Consider the following 18,052-nt stretch of genomic DNA (forward strand, 5'->3'; position numbering starts at 1 on the left):
TAGCAAACAGCAATTTCCATTCTATGGAACAGCTCTCAATACAGAATACTGAAAAATTATGTAACATATCGTTCAGCATATATTTACACATTAACACATTTCCCAAGCTCCATTAATTTATATATATATATATATACCCGATGTAATGATTGCTCCACGCCAATTAGATTAGATCCCCTACAGTGTTGAAACGGGCCCTTCAGCCCGACAATCCACATCAACCTTCTGAAAAGTAACCCACACAGACCCATTTCCCTCGGGGGCCTTCACTTTTCAAACAAGAACTAGCTGGATTTCGTTAAACTGAAAACCCCCCAAACAAGTGACAGGTTTAAAAAATGCCATGAACGAGTAGTAGTTTAGTGTTCCCTGATATATTTCTGGTTTCTCCAAAACGATTATATGAATTGATCCTGATTGACACCATCCATGCTGATTTGCTTATGCGCCATCAACTTCCTCTTACTTCTTCAGAAATATCGATTTCATATTGAATGTAAAATAGTAATTCATTCTGGCAAAGTTATATCAATGATTCCAGAAGTTTCAAAACACAAATGGGAACAGGCTAAAATTGTCTAAGATTGATCAAAGAGAGAACTTTTTTTTACACAAGCTATTGAAAAAAGTTTTTGCACAAATATCTGTTTTTCACAAATGTAACTGAATGATACCAGTACTAAAAATGTTACAGTAGATGAAAACAAATTGCAAAGACTGGGCTAGTATTACCATGCTGCTTGTAGCTACTCTGTCAGGAGATCTGCCTTGGGGGATGCCATGCCTTTCAGTCTTACACCGTCCTCACATATCCACTGCAGCTTGTTTGTGACCACTCTCATTTTGTGGAAAGTTGTTATACTCCTAACCAGACCATAGAGCTATTCTCTCATTCGAGAGATGATTGGTGGTAGTTTAACTGGAAGATCACTGTGCTTCAGGTGAGGGAAAGTTGAGAAAGAAAATCCTCAGGGATAACTTCAAAGAGTTGACAGCAAGATAATGATTTCTTCCCTCATGGAGAAATTCAGAATATAACCCTAAAATTAGAGCTAGGACTTTCAGGGCAATATTAGAAAGGCCAGCTTCTGACAGAATTATGGAAATCCACAATTAACTCCCTCAAAAGATCGTTGAGGCAAATGAAAATCTCAAATCTAAAGATGTTAGACTTTCACTAGGGAAGGAGATTAAGGATTGTGAAAACAAGGTGTGTAGATGGAGTCTAAAATACAAATCAACCATAATTTCATCAATGGCAGAATAAGCTTAAAGGGCCAAAAGGCTTAACCATGTGCAGCAAATTATGTGGACTCTATTTCTATTAATAGCAGGTCTACACAGAACACCATTTAAAAAGTAGCCCCCTTGCAGTATCCACAAATGCAGTGAAGAATCTTCCAAATTAGCATGAGTGCTAACAAATCCATTTCTTCTAGAAGGAAATCAATTTGTGTATCTGCTCATATTATCCCTCAATCTCATTTTATATCATCGGCATCATATAGAGTCATAGAGATGTTCAGCACGGAAACAAAGCCTTTGGTGCAACTCATCCATGCCAACCAGATATCCTCACATAGTCAGGATATCCTAGTCCTATTTGCCAGCACTTGGCCTATATCCTTCTCAACCGTTTCTATTCATATATCTTTTTAAACGTTGCATTTGTACTAGCCTTCACCGCTTGCTCTGGCAGCTCATTCCATACAAGCACCACCCTCTGTGTGAAAAGGTTGCGCCTTAGGTCCCTTTTATATCTTTTTCCCTCTCACCTTAAACCTATGCCCTCCCCCACCCTGGGGAAAAGACCTTGGCTATTCACCTTATCCATGCCTTCGTGATTTTATAAACCTCTATAAGGTCACCCCTCAGCCTCCGATGCTCCAGGGAAAACAGCCCCAACCTATCCCTGTAGCTCAAATCTGCTTTCCTCTTGATTCTAGTTATTGATTCCATTTCCACAAGTGTCCCTTGTATCTTATTATACAAATCCATTTTCCACATTTTTATTTTGTATACAGACCAACATTTCAGTATGCAAGGCAAGATATATTATAGGAAAGATTTTGATCAACAGTGCAACACAGCAAATGAAAGAACATTCCCCTTACCTATACTTCATGCCTGTCTGATAGGCAGTACAATTCTCCAACGACAGACAGTGCATTAGGAGAAACTCTTCCATCTTCTTCGATTGGACCAAGGCTCTGACTTCTCGGAGCTTCTGCATCTCTATCGTATCAGTGTGCCGCACCTGATTCAGACCCTGATCTGAATGGTATCTAGTTATTCGTTCCTTCAAGTTTTCAGTGTACGACATGGACAGCATGTTCTCAACTATCTTGGGAATCTGCAGATTTTCAGGTTGCACATTTTTACATGAGAAGACCAGAATGACATTTGCTGGGGTCCTAATATCTCACTAATGTTAGATACAGGAGTGGTGAACATGTTGAGGTGGCAAAGGACATTAGCTAACCAGACAAATACTTTAGGCTCAACTATCTAAAAATAGGACTACTTGCATGTTCACGAGCTACACTATTCTGGTTGCCAACAAGCAAGCAATTTAGCATTCTGTAACTGGATCTCATTGTCACCAAAGCTTCTCTCAAAACAGCAAAGAAAAAAGAAGTTAATTTCATAATTCATAACTTTCATGTATTTTAAGAAGCAACACTTACATCCTTCTAATGCTATCAAATTGAAAGATTTCCACTTTTAAAAATTAAATAAAAGCAGCTACTTGGAAATACATCATTGCTTAAATCTTTCCACAGGATTTGAAGCAGTTACATGTTAATTGAATGACTGCATTTGGCTTTTATGACATCACACCTGATAATCCACAGTTGTACAGCTGGAATATCAACAGCATTTGAGTGTTTCCTGGGACCAAAACAGGATTGACGGCATGTTAGCTAACAAGTTAGTAGCAAAAATTGTTGCTCCTAATGAAAATCCTGATGAATGAACTTTGATAGCAAACTGAAAATTCTATTGTAGAAGGTGAGGCACTGAAAGCAAAATATAAATATTAATCACCTGAAAATATTATGATAATCAGCAATTTCCCTAATTTTTCCATCTTTAGTCATGTATCTTTTTCCTGAAGGAGAAAGTAGACACATAGTCAGATCTTCAATCTATGTTGAAGAAACTGGTCAAACTGAGGTGCATAAAAGATTCAATAGTTTATTTTCCAATTTTTAATCCATTGTGAAACCTTCAGCTAGCTTCCATTAGGACATTCATTCTGACAACATGGCTGGGCATGCAGTATAGCAAGGCAATGAATTCTGTACAGAAATTCATTTACTTTTGCCTATTCTATGCTAAAATGGCATAGGATTCTAATTGATGTGTTTTATTCAATAGATTTTATTTTGACCCAAGTACAACTTGTTTCTTGGGAGATAGAAAAATTGCAATTTGTTACTTTTTGAAGTTCAGGCATACAATCTTCATTTTTTTGAAGAGTTCATATGTGTGATCACTCCCAGAAATTTAAAATGGTGCACGACAATTTTTATAGAGTTTCACTCCACCTTGACAGAAGTCTCTGATTAATGTATGAATACCGGTCAATAGGCATCCTCAGGACTTTCATAATTCATTCATGTCATCAGGATAATAAATTTTAATGATGTATTAATTTGGAAAGTTAGGAGAAGAATAAAGTCTGAATTTCACATTACTCTCAACTGAATACAGGCATTTCCAGTGGAACTTAATAGATACTAATCAGGAGCTGGAACCATGACTAGTTGGCTACTTCTTAACTTGGGAGCTCACTGAAGTATACTGTTGCTACCCACATCAGCACTCTGTCTAATCACGTGGCACAGATCATCACTATACACCATGAAGAGAAAATAATATATTTTTCAATGGTATTCATGACTAAACGAATATCACTCTCTGACTATGACGGGATTGCTCACAGGCCAGGCTGAAGTAGTAGCAAGTTTTGTTTGAGTCGATAAAGCTAAATCTTCCATTAATTATCCAGAACATATTCTGATTGTTAAGGTGCAACTTTCCTGCTAATATGACTACTTTAAATCATTTAGACATGACAGCAACTGCAAAGTTTCAAGTAATACATTCTCTAAAGCTGCTTTTACATTTAGTTTAATGGCATGATTGTACTGCTTCAAAACAAAAATCATGTAAATCGATACTGGCATCATTATATTAATTTGTTGGATTTCCTATAGTTGAGATTCCTGTCTTTAGTGAAACCTGGGGCATGCATACACCACTGAACTTGATGTAAAAGCTTATACCTTTAAATTGTGAAAGGGGACAACTTAACTTAAATTTGTACTATTGCTAACAAAATACATCCTTTCTTAATTAATTAAATACTTTAGCATTTATAATTAAACATTTTAAAAATCAAAACATAGAACTAACACCCTTAAATACAAAAAAAAGCTACTTCTCAAAGATACCAGCTCTTAAAATGATTCAAACATTTTCAATTTTTAACTAGGCACGTTCCACTGGGAAAACAAATACCAAAATTCCTTCCCAACCTCTGGGGCAGCTTCTCCCCTCTCCTGTCCTTTTCTCTGAAGACACTAATTCTTGCTGGGTCGCAGTGTCATGGTGCTTTTCATTTCTCTGCTCAAGCACCCAACATGGTTCAGCTTTTCCAGTACAATTAGGCAAGTATTTTAACTTAACAGGCATCACAGCAAAACTCAACCCTTTTCTCAAAAGTGTGAATCACTAGATAGTAAATCACTGGACAACAGAAACAGCTACAGCAATTAATTTTATCCTGAGATCAATTACACTGTTTTTAAAATTATCCAAGCTGAGAAACAAAATTAACACACGAGGGAGATCAAACATGGAATTTTTTGAACTGTGGCTCAGCAATCCATTGGCCTAATCAGTTAAGTTTTACTTTTTTATAATGTACGTATTGTTTATATTACACAGTATTGTTAAATACACAGTAAAACCTCACTTCTTTTGTACTAGCTTTCAAAGAAAATGCTATAAAAGGGTGGTGTGTTTAACTATTTGTAATCAAGGAAATAAATTAATATTTGCATTTTACTTTAAAATAAGAAATGCCATAACCATAACCAAAATTAATTAGCTGTTAGGATATTCATAACGTTTTTCCTAGTATTGAACAACATATTTGTTAGGAATTTTTGGGCCAAATATGCTCACTTGATGACATACTAGTAAGCATATGAGGGAAACAAGCAAATTAAATAAAGTTGGAAAGATAGGGATAGAACCTAAATGACAATTACAAAAGTATAGAGAAACAAAATGTTTTTTTTTAATATGAAGCAGCCAAACATTAAAACAAGGAATGATTAAATACCAGTGTGGTTTATAAATTCAGGTATAAATTGAAGTAAAAATAAATTCAATATCTAATAAGGAGTCAAAATACCCTGCCTTCTCAGGAAAGGTGGAAGACAAAAAAAAAGGAGAAGCGATGACCTTTCCTACATTAAAAAGCTGGCAAACATTTGGATGCATGCAATAGTAGAAATTAGGTCCAAATGAGTAAGAAGATTACAGGACAAAAGGACCAATACCAGAGTCTGGAAAAGTAGGGAAAACATTGTGGACTGGAGAATAAAAAACAATAATATGACAACCTACTTTTAAGCATGAGAAAAATATAGAACAATCATAGCTTCAAAGTTAAAAAATCTCTTCAGACACAGTCAATCTGTGTTAAAGGATAATACATAGGTTGCACCAAGAATGGGAACAAATATGAATGTGATCTATAAAAGTCCTTGAACTCTATTTGTAACAATGCTGCAGTTTCCTTATATGCTTAGCACAAAATCTAATTACAAATTAATAATGATTCACTGATGGGCATTCAAATCTCTGTCGAGTAGTTTGAATAGGAGCTAAGTACCTGTGTCTTCCCACACAAAACAACCATAGTTGAATTCAAAGCAGCAGGCAGCTAAAGTAGGCAGATCCTACCAAATTGGGATATAACTTAATACAATAATTGCATAACTACAGTAACAACTGCCATCTCTGTTCCAAAAGTCAACACTTGTTATAAGATTAAACATACTGACAAAGACCATTCAGTTCATCAATTCCTTATTTCCAGAGATACAGATATCAGAATATCAGTACCATTAACAGTCTGAAGCTTTGATCTTGATTTAATCTGTATTGAAAATGAGTGGTCATTATGTTCAGCCATGTTGGGTACAGACCACACACACATACAAATTACTGAGTCTTTCTTGCATGTTATTATTTTCCAACCCAAAACAAAATTATTGGGGTATGCAACTCTTTGCTCTTGCAAGCTAAGAAATAAACAGTAAAGCAAAGTAAAATGTTTTATAGCAGGTATACTGCAAAACATTTTTTACGAAAACGTCTGAGAATCAATCTTCACTTTGGTTAAGTTGAACATTTATTGCTTTTATTATAATGGCTCGCCTTGAAAAAGACACAACTAAAACGAAAAGACCCAATGTTGTGCCAAAGAGGGAGGAGGTTCATATTGCAGTTTAATTAAAATTCTGTTGTGCAACTTTCTCTATTAACTAAAATTACTAAAGATAATTTTAAAGGGTAACAAAATTAAATTGTTAAAATAAAAATCATTTCATTAAAATATACAATACTAAATCAGACCTATCAAAAAAGCAATGTATTCCAGCAGCTGCTTTTATTTCAATTAATTTAAATGTTTTCAGAAAATCTCATATCCTAAATTTACATCTTTTGTCTAAACATAAATACTATATAAGCACCTTCCCTTCATATCTGTTTGTTTTAAGTTTACCACTTTTCATAAATACAGTACTCCAAGGCATCAGATAAAAGCTAAATTTTAAAAATCAGTAAAACTAAAAGTTTACATGCATACCCATTCAAGAAGATAAACTCCAGCGTCACTAGTGTCTGTACTAATTATTCTTCTAAACTAAAAGAACAACTCACCCAATTGCCAGAGTAGCTGCTTGGTTAAAAACCAGCAATAGCTTTTAAGGTCTACAAGACGCTACTACAGCACTTTGATATTTGGAGGGGGCGTTCTACAGTCAAAAGCAATTAGTAAGTACCAAATCCATTCCCCCTCCCATGCACTAAGTGGTTTTCTGATGCAGCCCATTTGCTCTTATCAGTGTACTTGCATCTTGGCAAATAGTGGTTAAATTATTTAGGGCATTCTCTTCCACTAAAAGCTTACTGTAGCAGATGAAGTATTGTTTACTGCTGAAAGGGATAAAGTCACTACTACCTTTAGCAAGCTTAGAAACCTGTGCAGGCTTTTCATCAATTTTTTGCAGAGCACATATATTTTTGTAACTGGACAGTAATGATTGGTTCAAAAGTGTGTTAAACCCCAAGATAAATGGAGCAATTGGTTCAATCTCCTAGAAACACAATTTCAGCAGAGATTATTTTAGAATATTCTGATGTAAAGACTCCTTACTGCTTCTTCACTAATTACGACTTTCTGTTAAACAATTCTGCTGTGTATGATAGCTGCTTAAACTAAAAAAAAGGAAATATTTTTAAACATATGCCATATCATAGCTGTTCATGTCTCCTGGATTGAGATTGCTGCATTACTGCAGCACTTTTGACATCTCAATGTCTGAAAATTTTCTTCTGAATGACTCATGCAACATAATCAAGCTTTGAAATTTCAAGTTCACAATAAACAGATATTTTTACACTAAACTTAAAAATCGTGAACTTTGTACTAATCCTAATTGTAATGTGACAAAATAAAAACACCACCGGCTCAAAGGTAGAGGACAGAGGGTGGTGGTGGAGGGTTGTTTTTCAGACTGGAGGCCTGTGACCAGTGGAGTGCCACAAGGATCAGTGCTGGGCCCTCTGCTTTGTGTCATTTACATAAATGATTTGGATGCGAGCATAAGAGGTACAGTTAGTAAGTTTGCAGATGACACCAAAATTGGAGGTGTAGTGGACAGCGAAGAGGGTTACTCAGATTACAACAGGATCTGGACCAGATGGGCCAATGGGCTGAGAAGTGGCAGATGGAGTTTAATTCAGATAAATGTGAGGTGCTGCATTTTGGGAAAGCAAATCTTAGCAGGATTTATACACTTATTGGTAGGGTCCTAGGGAGTGTTGCTGAACAAAGAGACCTTGGAGTGCAGGTTCATAGCTCCTTGAAAGTGGAGTCGCAGGGAGTTAGGACAGTGAAGGAGGCGTTTGGTATGCCTTCCTTTATTGATCAGAGTATTGAGTACAGGAGTTGGGAGGTCATGTTGCGGCCGTACAGGACATTGGTTAGGCCACTGTTGGAATATTGCGTGCAATTCTGGTCTCCTTCCTATCGGAAAGCTGTTGTGAAACTTGAAAGGGTTCAGAAAAGATTTACAAGGATGTTGCCAGGGTTGGAGGAGTTGAGCTATAGGGAGAGGCTGAACAGGCTGGGGCTATCTTCCCTGGAGCGTCGAAGGCTGAGGGGTGACCTTATAGAGGTTTAGGTTTACAAAATTATGAGGGGCATGGATAGGAGAAATAGACAAAGTCTTTTCCCTGGGGTTGGGGAGTCCAGAACTAGAGGGCATAGGTTTAGGGTGAGAAGGGAAAGATATAAAAGAGACCTAAGGGGCAACTTTTTCACGCAGAGGGTGGTATGTGTATGGAGTGAGCTGCCAGAGGATGTGGTGGAGGCTGGTACAATTGCAACATTTAAGAGGCATTGGTATATGAATAGGAAGGGTTTGGAGGGATATGGGCTGGGTGCTGGCAGGTGGGACTAGATTGGGTTGGGATATCTGGTTGGCATGGATGGGTTGGACCGAAGGGTCTCTTTCCATGCTGTACATCTCTATGACTCTACTAGAAATGTATGCACCAATATGCACCCAAATTGGTAACTGTGTAGTACTTTTGGTACCAAAACAAGGGAACAACTAATATTTACATAGCACCTTTAATGGAATAAAATGCCTCAAGCTTCTTCATAGGAATAGGCTATCACCACTTGGTGGTTCAAGTTGTGGATGCTTGGCATCCACACCATAATGAGACCGTCATAACTGAGATGGACTAGTTATCTAGTGACGCTGATTGTAAAGTATGTGGCAGCTGGATATATATGTTGTCACCATTTTGAACAAAATTGTCTATTTATTCTATTTGCATTTCTCAAGTCTATTCATTCTTTCTTCCTTCATTATTGACATTAGTGGGTTCCCAAATGAAATCTCTCTACTTGAAGTCTATTAGAAGAGAGCTGTTCCACCGGGATAGGTTTCATTTGAATCATGCTGGGACAAGTTTCCTGATGCTACATATGACTAGTGCTGGAGAGAGGGCTCTAAAATAATTAGAAGAGGGAAAGAGAAGTATTTAAGAAAGGGAAAATAGCAAAAGGATATGGCAGCATTTCGAGGTGGCTATTGCTGTGGATCAGACCAAATCCCTTTAAAACATATCAAGGAGATAGCCTAGATCCTAACTTTTTAACTTAAAGGCAAGTGTAAGGTACTGCATTCCAGGTGTGCTTTGATTGGTCAAACTACTAGGGCAAAACACAATTTTTCTTTCACCAGTTAAATATAAACAATTGACATGACTCAACTATCAAAATATTTAACAAAATAATATATTAAGTAACTACTACTCATCAACTGTTCCAATATATCAGCTTTCCATAAACACACCTCTAGCAAAGGCAAGTTCGCTCCCATGCATTCTGTAGTCCAGGAGATGAATGAATGAATCTAGCAGCATAGACAGAACTCAAGCTTTTCGCAGCAGTATAAAAAGAGCTGTATTTAGCAGCTTCAACTCCAAAAACCCCAACTTCAACAACTGAAAGCAAACAAACACCGTGTGTCTATGTGAGCCTGACTCCACCCACTCATGCTTTTGTCTACCCAAATAAAACCAAAAGCTATTTACTATGTATTCCATGGATCAAACACCTTGTCACTAGGTATACACCACCACCTCCAAGCAAAACAGGACAGGCCACCTTTCTCTTAAAGGTACATATTGTCACTCTATTTTGACATTAATATCCCAAGTGGAACAGGAAGAGTTAGTGTGTACAAGGATATAAAAACAGCAGTAAATAGGGTAAAAAGGCTGGGGCTGCGAAAGAATAGTAAAAAGTTTTTTTTTTTAAAAAAAGGCTTTTTACTTTGAATCCATGTAGAATTTGGAACAAAATAAATTAACAAACAGCACAGATGTTAATAGGTATAATCTTATAGTGATTAGGGGCATATGACTACAAGGAGGTCAAAGCTGGAACTAACTTTTCAGCAGCACATGATTTTTTGAAAGAACAGGCAGAATGGACAGGGTAACAGAGTAGCTTTGTTAATGTGGGATGGAATAAGTATGATAACAAAAAATCCTGGACTAGAAGATAAGAAATAACAAGACAGGACAACACTGGTAGAAATAGGTCTATGACTCTGGGTTCCCTAACAGGAGTCATAGACATGTACAGCACAGAAACAGACCCTTCGGTCCAACCTGTCCATGCCGACCAGATATCCCAATACAATCTAGTCCTATCTGCCAGCACCCAACCCATATCTCTCCAAACCCTTCTTATTCATAAACCCATCCAAATGCCTTTTAAATGTTGCAATTGTACTAGCCTGTAGGACAGAGAATAATTCAGGAAAGAACAAAGACACATTTCAAAATAAGACAGGATATCAATCATTAGTGATTTTAATCTTCATGTAGATTGGGAAAGTCAGTTTGGTGGATGTAGCCGAAAGGAAGAATTATTAGGACACATGCAAAATAGTTTCCTAGAACATGTGGATCCAACCAGGGATCAGCCTATTTTGGATCTGGTGAAATGAGGCAGGATTTCAAATTGTGTTAGAATAAAGGATCCCTTAGAAAACAGTGATCATAACACGACAGAATATAGCATTTAGTTTGAGAGTGGGTGACTTGGGTTGGAAACAATTGTGTTAAACTTAAAGCTAACTTCAAAGGAGTGAGCGCAGAGCTAGCTGGAGTAGACTGTGAAAGGGGTTTAGCAGCAAAGGTGGTTGAGGAATGATGGCAGACATTTTAAAAAATAGACCCTGCCTCACAATAAAGATTATACCCTAGTAAGAAAGAAAGATTCTAGGAAGGGGATAAGTCAACAGGAGAAGTTAAGAATGACATCAAAATGAAACAAAAAGTACAATGTGGAAAAGGTTAGTGGTAAGTCAGGGGATTGAGAAATTGTAAAAAAAAATGAACAAAGACAAACCAAAAATAAAGATTGAGGAAACAGACTTAAGGATAAACTTGCAAGTTATATCGAGACTCACAGCAAGAGCTTCTTCAAATGTGTAAAAAGGAAGACAGGTCAAAGCTAACATAGGTCCCTTAGAAGATAAGATAGGGGAAATAATAGTGGGTAAACCAGGAGGTCCAAAAAGGAGAGAGGAAATAAATTGAATAACTATCTATAAAGAAAAGTATAGGGAAACTAATGGGGCTAAAGATGTGTCTCCTGGATGTGATGCATTCTACAATATTAAACAAAGTAGCTTCAGAGATAATGATTGCACTGGTAGTGATCTTCAAAGAACCTTTAGATCCTGAAAAAGTGCCAAAGGATTTTAAATCTGCTTTTGTTACATACTTATTCACAAAGGGAAGCAGTAAAAAAATATATATTTATATCAGCCAGTTGTTTTAATATTTGTTACTGGGGAAATTTTAGCATCTATTATGAAGGATGCAACAGCTCACCACATAGAAATACAACGTAACCAGAGTTAGCATGGCTCAATGAAGGCAAAATTCATGTTGACATATTTACTAGAATTCTTTGAGGACAAAGGGGAAGCCGTGGATGTGATAAATTTGGATTTGCAGCAGGTGTTTGATAAGATTCTGCAAGTTAAGCTACTAAGAGTCTACCATGCTGGAAATAGTATATCAGCAAGATAGAGGGTTAGCTAACTAACGGAGGACAGAAAGTTGGGTTAAGGGAAACATTTTCAGGATGAAAACCTGTAACTAAAGGAGTGCCACAGGGACCAATGCTGGGGCTACAATTATTTACAATATATATTAATATTTGAATTAGGAAAATGAATATGCTATAGTCAAGTTTGCAAATGACAAAATTAGGCAAGTGATAAGGATGACAACAATTCTGCAGAATGATATAAACAAGCTAGGTGAATTGGCAAAACCTTGGCAGATAGAAAAAAAATGTAGAGAAAATATAAGGTTATGTACTTGGCAGGAGGATTAGAGAGGCTGAATGTTATTTAAACTGAAAAAGATGCAGAAAGCTGCAGCACAGATGACATTGGGAGTCCTGATGGATACAAGTCGGGATGAGGAAAAGCAAATGGAATGTCAGTCTTTATTTCCAAGGGAATGCAATATATAAAAAAAGAGAAGCCTTGCTAAGATTATGTGAGGCATTAGTTTGATCACACCTGGAACACAAAGAACAGTTCTGGTTCCTATACCTAAGGACAGATATATAGGGCAATCTAAATAATGTTCACTGGGTTGATGCTGAGTATGGAGAGAACGTCTTATGAGGAGAGGTTGAGCCTGTACTCAATGGAATCTCAAAGAATGAAAAGGTGACCTTATTAAACTCTACAAGATTCTTAGAGGACTTGACAGGATAGATGCAGAAAGCTTGTTTCTCCCTAAATGGGAATGTCTAGGACAGAAGACACAATCTCAGAACAAGGGGTCACCCATATAAAACAGGCATGAGGAAGAATCTATTCTTGGAGGGTGGTGAATCTGTAGAATTCTTTACTATAGAGGGCTGCACAGACTGTGTCGTTAAGAGTATTCAAGGCTGAGACAAACATTTTTAAATCAGTAATGCAATTCAAGGGGATGGTGGTAAAAGGCTGGAAAGTGGAATGGAGGATTATCAGATCAAACATATTCTCATTGAATGGTGAAGCAGACTCAATGGACTGATATGCCTACTTCTGCTCCTACACCTGATGTTGTCCAGCATTCAGGAGAGAGGACCACAGAAGACTACCAAATAGGCAAGATTGCATAACAGCTGTTGTATGGTCAACTTGGGTAGAAAGAACAAAATAATCATCCCAAATGGATGATTCCTAATCCTAAAGAAAGCTAATTCAATAGAACAGAGTGATACATCAATGTCTGACTCCCTACAATGCCGGACATCTTCTCAATACAATGGTTGCTTTTGTTTTATTACCTAAGAGCATTTCACTTTCTGGACTGCAGGACGATTGGAGGACTTGGCTTCTTGGCCTCATTAACCCTGGAAATGAAGCAGAAGGCAGCATCCAAATTTAGTGGTCATACCCTTGAGTTGTTCCCGCAGGCTAATTGTGAGCAAGAGATCATCCAGTTTGATGAAGGCAATGGCGGTGGAGATGACTGAGGTGCTGTGTGCAAGCAACCCACAGGTACAACTAGTTGTAGTGCTACAAATGGACAAATAATCGCTTGCTCTCTGCCAGAGTAAGCATCACTGCTTAACTCCTTCATGACCTATAAACAGTCCCATCACAGTAAGCTCATCATCAAGCAGGGCCATCACACACCCGTGGATGAAGTTCAAAATCACACAATACCCAGGTTATAGGCCGAGAGGTTTAGTTAGAAGCACTAGCTTTCGGAGCGCTGGTCCTTCATCACTTGGTTGTGGAGTATAAAATCAGTAGACACAGAATTTATAGCAAACAATTACAGTGTCATACAGTGATATACTGAACAAGCCTGGACTGTTAAGTGCTTCATCTTTTATAAAACAGGTTTCGATTCATTAATATGTAAATCCCAAGACTTCTTTTAAGTCACCTTAAGTTATCTCGAGAAGGTTTTATAATAAAAGGCTCAGACACCGCATTAAAGGTGTGAGGTCAGAGTCAGCCTGTATCCCAATCTATTTCCAAAGAGGAGTTTACAAAATATTACATTTATTGACTGCCTGCAGATTGTGCCTTTTTTGAGCAAAGCAGAATCTAATTGCAAATACAAATTCACCCCATCGACTTGTATGTGTGTGCATGAGAGAGAAAAGAGAAAAGAGGGCAGGAGGGAAGCAGGAAGAGAAAAAAAAGAGGGCAGGCGGGCAGAGAGGGGAGGGGTTAGAGGGAACAACGGGGGAGGGAGAGAACAACAAGGGGGAGGGAGAGAGCAGGGGAGGGAGAGAAGAGAAAAGAGAGCACAAGCATGTGATTATGTGTACATGTGAGAGGGTGTATGTTTGCATGTGTGAAAGCTTGGTAAAATGTGTCTGTGGGTGTGATGGAGTATAAGCCTGTGAGACGGTGTGTGCATGGGTGAGCATGTTTGTGTGTATGTGCATGCATGAGAGAGAACATATGTATGAGAGGGGGTTTACGTGAGTGAGAGTGTAAGTAAGAGTATATGTGCTTGTGGTTGCGCAGGCAAGAGAGTGTATAGTGTAGTGGGGTCACCTGTAGTGCGACATGAACCCATGATCCAGGTTCAGGCCATTCTCATGGGTTCTGAACTTGGCTATCAGCCTCTGTTCGGCCACGTTGCATAGTTGCCTATCCGAAGTCTGCCTTGAAGGAAGGTCACCCGAAGATCCAAGGCCGAATGACCCCGACCGCTGAAATGCTCCTCGACTTACAGGGAACAGCCCTGTCTGTTGATTGTCGTGCAGTGTCTATTCATCCGCTGTTGTGGCGTCTGCTTGGTCTCGCCAATGTACCATGCCTCAGGGCATCCTTGCCTGCAGTGTGAGAGATAGACAGCACTGGCAGAGTCACATGTACATGGTGTGTGGTGTCTCCATGGGTAATGGTGGCATCCGTGTCGACACTTTGACATGTCTTGCAGTAGTTGACAGGACAGGGTTGTATGATATTGTGGTCGATGCTGCCCTGAAGGCTGGGCAGTTTGCTGTGAACAATCTGTTTGGCAGTTGTTGAAAAGGTGAGAAGTGGACGCTTGGGAAAGTCTTGGCGGGATGCTCATCCTCATCAATAATGTGTTGTAGGCTGCGAAGAACATGGCACAATTTGTCGGCTCCCGGGAAATACTGGACAATGAAGGGTACCATCGGTTGCAAACGGTATCTGTCTCTTGAGGTGGTCATTACGGTTGCTCGCTGTGGCACGTCAGGACTGGCAATCGATGAGTTGAGCATCATACCCTGGTCTTAGGAACACATCATTGAGCACCTTCAGGTGTCTGTTACATTCCTCCTCATCTGAACAGATCCTGTGTACGCATTGGGCTTATCCGTATGGGAAGGCTGTTTTAATGTGTTTAGGGTGGAAGCTAGAGAATTGTAGCATTGAGGTAATCTGTGGGTTTGCAGTAAAATGAAGTAGTGAGGTACCCATCCTCGATGAAGATGCATGTCTCCAAGAATGAGACAGATACTAAAAAGAGTAGTCCATGGTAACTCTGATGGTAGGATGAAACTCACTGCAATCGCTGTGTAGTTGTTTCAGTGACTCCTCGACATGAGCCCAGAGAAAGAAAACGTCATCAATATTTCTGCTGTATTGTGTTGGTTGAAGGTCCTGTGCAACAAAAGTCTTGTTCAAATTTGTGCATGAAAATATTGGCATATTGGGGTGCAAATTTAGTCCCCATGGCTGTTCTGTGTCAGGATGAAGAATCGGTTGTCAAAGGTGAAAACGTTGTGGTCAAGGATGAAGCGGATGAGTTGTCAGATGATGCTTGGAGATTGACAAATGTTGGCATTAAGTACTGAGGCTGTTGCAACAATGCCATCACAGCGATGCCATCATCGTGGGGCATGCTGCTGTAGAATGCTGAAAGATCCAGTGTGACGAAGAATATTCCCGGTTTGACTAATCCATGGGTGCTGAGTTTCTGTTAAGAAATCTGTAGTGTTGCGACAGAAGCTGGGGTCCCCTGTACAATAGATTTTAAGATGCCTACGACATAGCCAGAGAGGTTCTCACACAGGGTCCCCCTGCCTGATACGATGGGATGTGTATCTTCGGAAGGCAGTAGAAGTCCCCTACGCGAGAAGTACATGGAATGACGGCGCATAGGGAACCCTGAAGGACTGGATCAAAAGTCTTGATCAATGTGTTTAGTTCACAGGTGTGTTCTTAGGTTGGATCTGCCAGTAGTTACCTGTAGTGTTCCTGGTTGTTCAGTTGTCGGTACACTTCCTTGCAGTAATCCGTTCTATTCTGAATGATGGCTCCTCCTTTATCTGCTGGTTTGATGACAATGTTATAATTGGTTTTGAGAGCATGGATGGCGTTGCATTCTGATCGGATGATGTTTCGCTCTACCTTGTGGGTGCAGCTGATGAATCTAGCATCCACACATTTCTTGACAGTTTAAGCATACATGTCAAGTCCAGGGCAGGGGCCCTCCAGAGGGGTCCAAATTGATGACTCCTTAGGTCAGTCCTCAATGGCTTTCTCTGATGACTGTCCCGGTTGGTCAGCTGGCTCGCTTGGATCACTACTGACATCTTGGAAGAATTCCCAGAGTTTCATTTGTCTGATGAATTCCTCCATGTCTGCCGCAATTGAGCCCTCGGCTAAGAACTTCCATCTCTTCTGGTTGAAGGGTGTGGTCTGATAAATCAAGTCTAACACCAGCTCCACAACATCACGACCCTTGGATGACAAATTTCAATTACATCTTTTAGGTCTAATCAAGGTCTCTCATTTCATTGCCGCTACCTTTTTTGGACTCAGCAACACAGTGATACTGCAACTCAAATCTGGCATAGTTCATACTTCAAAAGGAAAAAGGGATCAACAGCACTCAGCAGTTCACATATCACCACCTCACTCACCCTTCATCACAACTAGGATAACGTACTTACACATTGGCATGAATGAGAAAAGGACACCAAAAAGTTACTTGAGCGTGCAACATCTATCCTTTAAGAGGTATGGCAGGTGTCACTGCACAGAAAGAGAGGAGTGACAGGCAGTCAGGATTTGCCCCCTCACTCAGTTCACTCTAAGTACCCAGCAACACCACCTCCCATTTGACAGGGATCCAAATGCTTCCAACTGCTCAGGCTGAGGAGAGTGTGCCTGCTCGTATGGAGACCCCAGGAGGCCACAATATTCTAGGCAAGGGCCAGCAGACGATGATGTAACATTTTCTATGCATATTGGCAAACTAAGGTCATTAGGCTTCCACTAGTTCAGCTGTGGCAGCTGAGTATACAAAATATTGAATTCATTTTGGGTAAACAAGTATGAACATTGTTCATACTCATAAGTCAAGAAATGCACCACGTTTCTAAAATCCTTTGGTCTTGTACAATCTAGCAAAATGTTAACAGTTTTATATTTCTTTCCAGAATAGCTTGAGGGCAATGGTTTCTATAAGCACATTCTTAACAGCATAGGCTATACAGCGTACAGATGCATTGATTTCTGGTTCCAGAAATCGCTGCCATGGACAGACCTTGTAAGTACATGCAGTGGCAGGAAAAGAATAGAGACAACATAGTTGAGGGGAGATGATCTTCTTTGCACACTCCTGTGTTTCAAGGGCAGGGTTGCAAATAACACTTGTGCTCTCATACACAGATCTAATCTGGGAGGAACAAACCCTCTGGTTAGCAGGACCGTGAGCTACATTGTTGTGTTGCATGAATAAAATCAGCATGGTGCAGCCTTCCTACATCTTGGTGATAAATGAATGTCTCGTGCAAAGCAAAAGATCTGTGCATTACAAGAGTGGCCCCATTTGTAAGCCCACAGAATCCCATACTGACCATCAAACTGAACAGGAGGAGTTTACTGTTGCAAAGAGAATAAATAAATGATCGAAGAATTACAAGCAAAGAAAGATAAAAGTTTTACCAAAATAGAACATGTAACTCTTTGAGGTCATATTGGCATTGATACTTGACCAGTAATCTAGAACTTCAGGCTAACGTTCTGGGTTCATGGGTTTGAATCCCCCCATAGAAAATGGTGAAATTTGAATTCAATGCATATTCAGGTATCTGCTGGTATTGAATAACTGTCAAGATATTCAAGTAGACTCATTAAAGTAGGTTGGAAGGAAGCTACCCCTAAATCAGTTCAAATCCAACTACTGGCTGTGAAAA

At 39.1% G+C, this 18,052-nt stretch overlaps 1 protein-coding gene across 11 annotated transcripts in view; it reads right to left on the reverse strand.

The window, feature by feature from the left end:
• The window catches only part of kcnab2a (potassium voltage-gated channel subfamily A regulatory beta subunit 2a), a 268,478-nt gene that overhangs the window by 124,785 nt on the left and 125,641 nt on the right, over positions 1-18,052 (reverse strand). For 2 of the 11 annotated variants that reach the window (XM_072586350.1, XM_072586349.1), the window contains exon 1: positions 2,115-2,347. The exons of the other annotated variants lie outside the window; for them this stretch is intronic. In XM_072586350.1, the coding sequence (XP_072442451.1) occupies positions 2,115-2,332 (218 nt within the window). In that variant the 5' untranslated portion in view covers positions 2,333-2,347. Of the gene's footprint in view, positions 1-2,114; positions 2,348-18,052 lie in introns of those variants that run through there. 11 annotated transcript variants of the gene reach the window in all.

The sequence above is a fragment of the Chiloscyllium punctatum genome, chromosome 16 (genome assembly GCF_047496795.1).
Source record: "Chiloscyllium punctatum isolate Juve2018m chromosome 16, sChiPun1.3, whole genome shotgun sequence".
Taxonomy (NCBI): domain Eukaryota; kingdom Metazoa; phylum Chordata; class Chondrichthyes; order Orectolobiformes; family Hemiscylliidae; genus Chiloscyllium; species Chiloscyllium punctatum.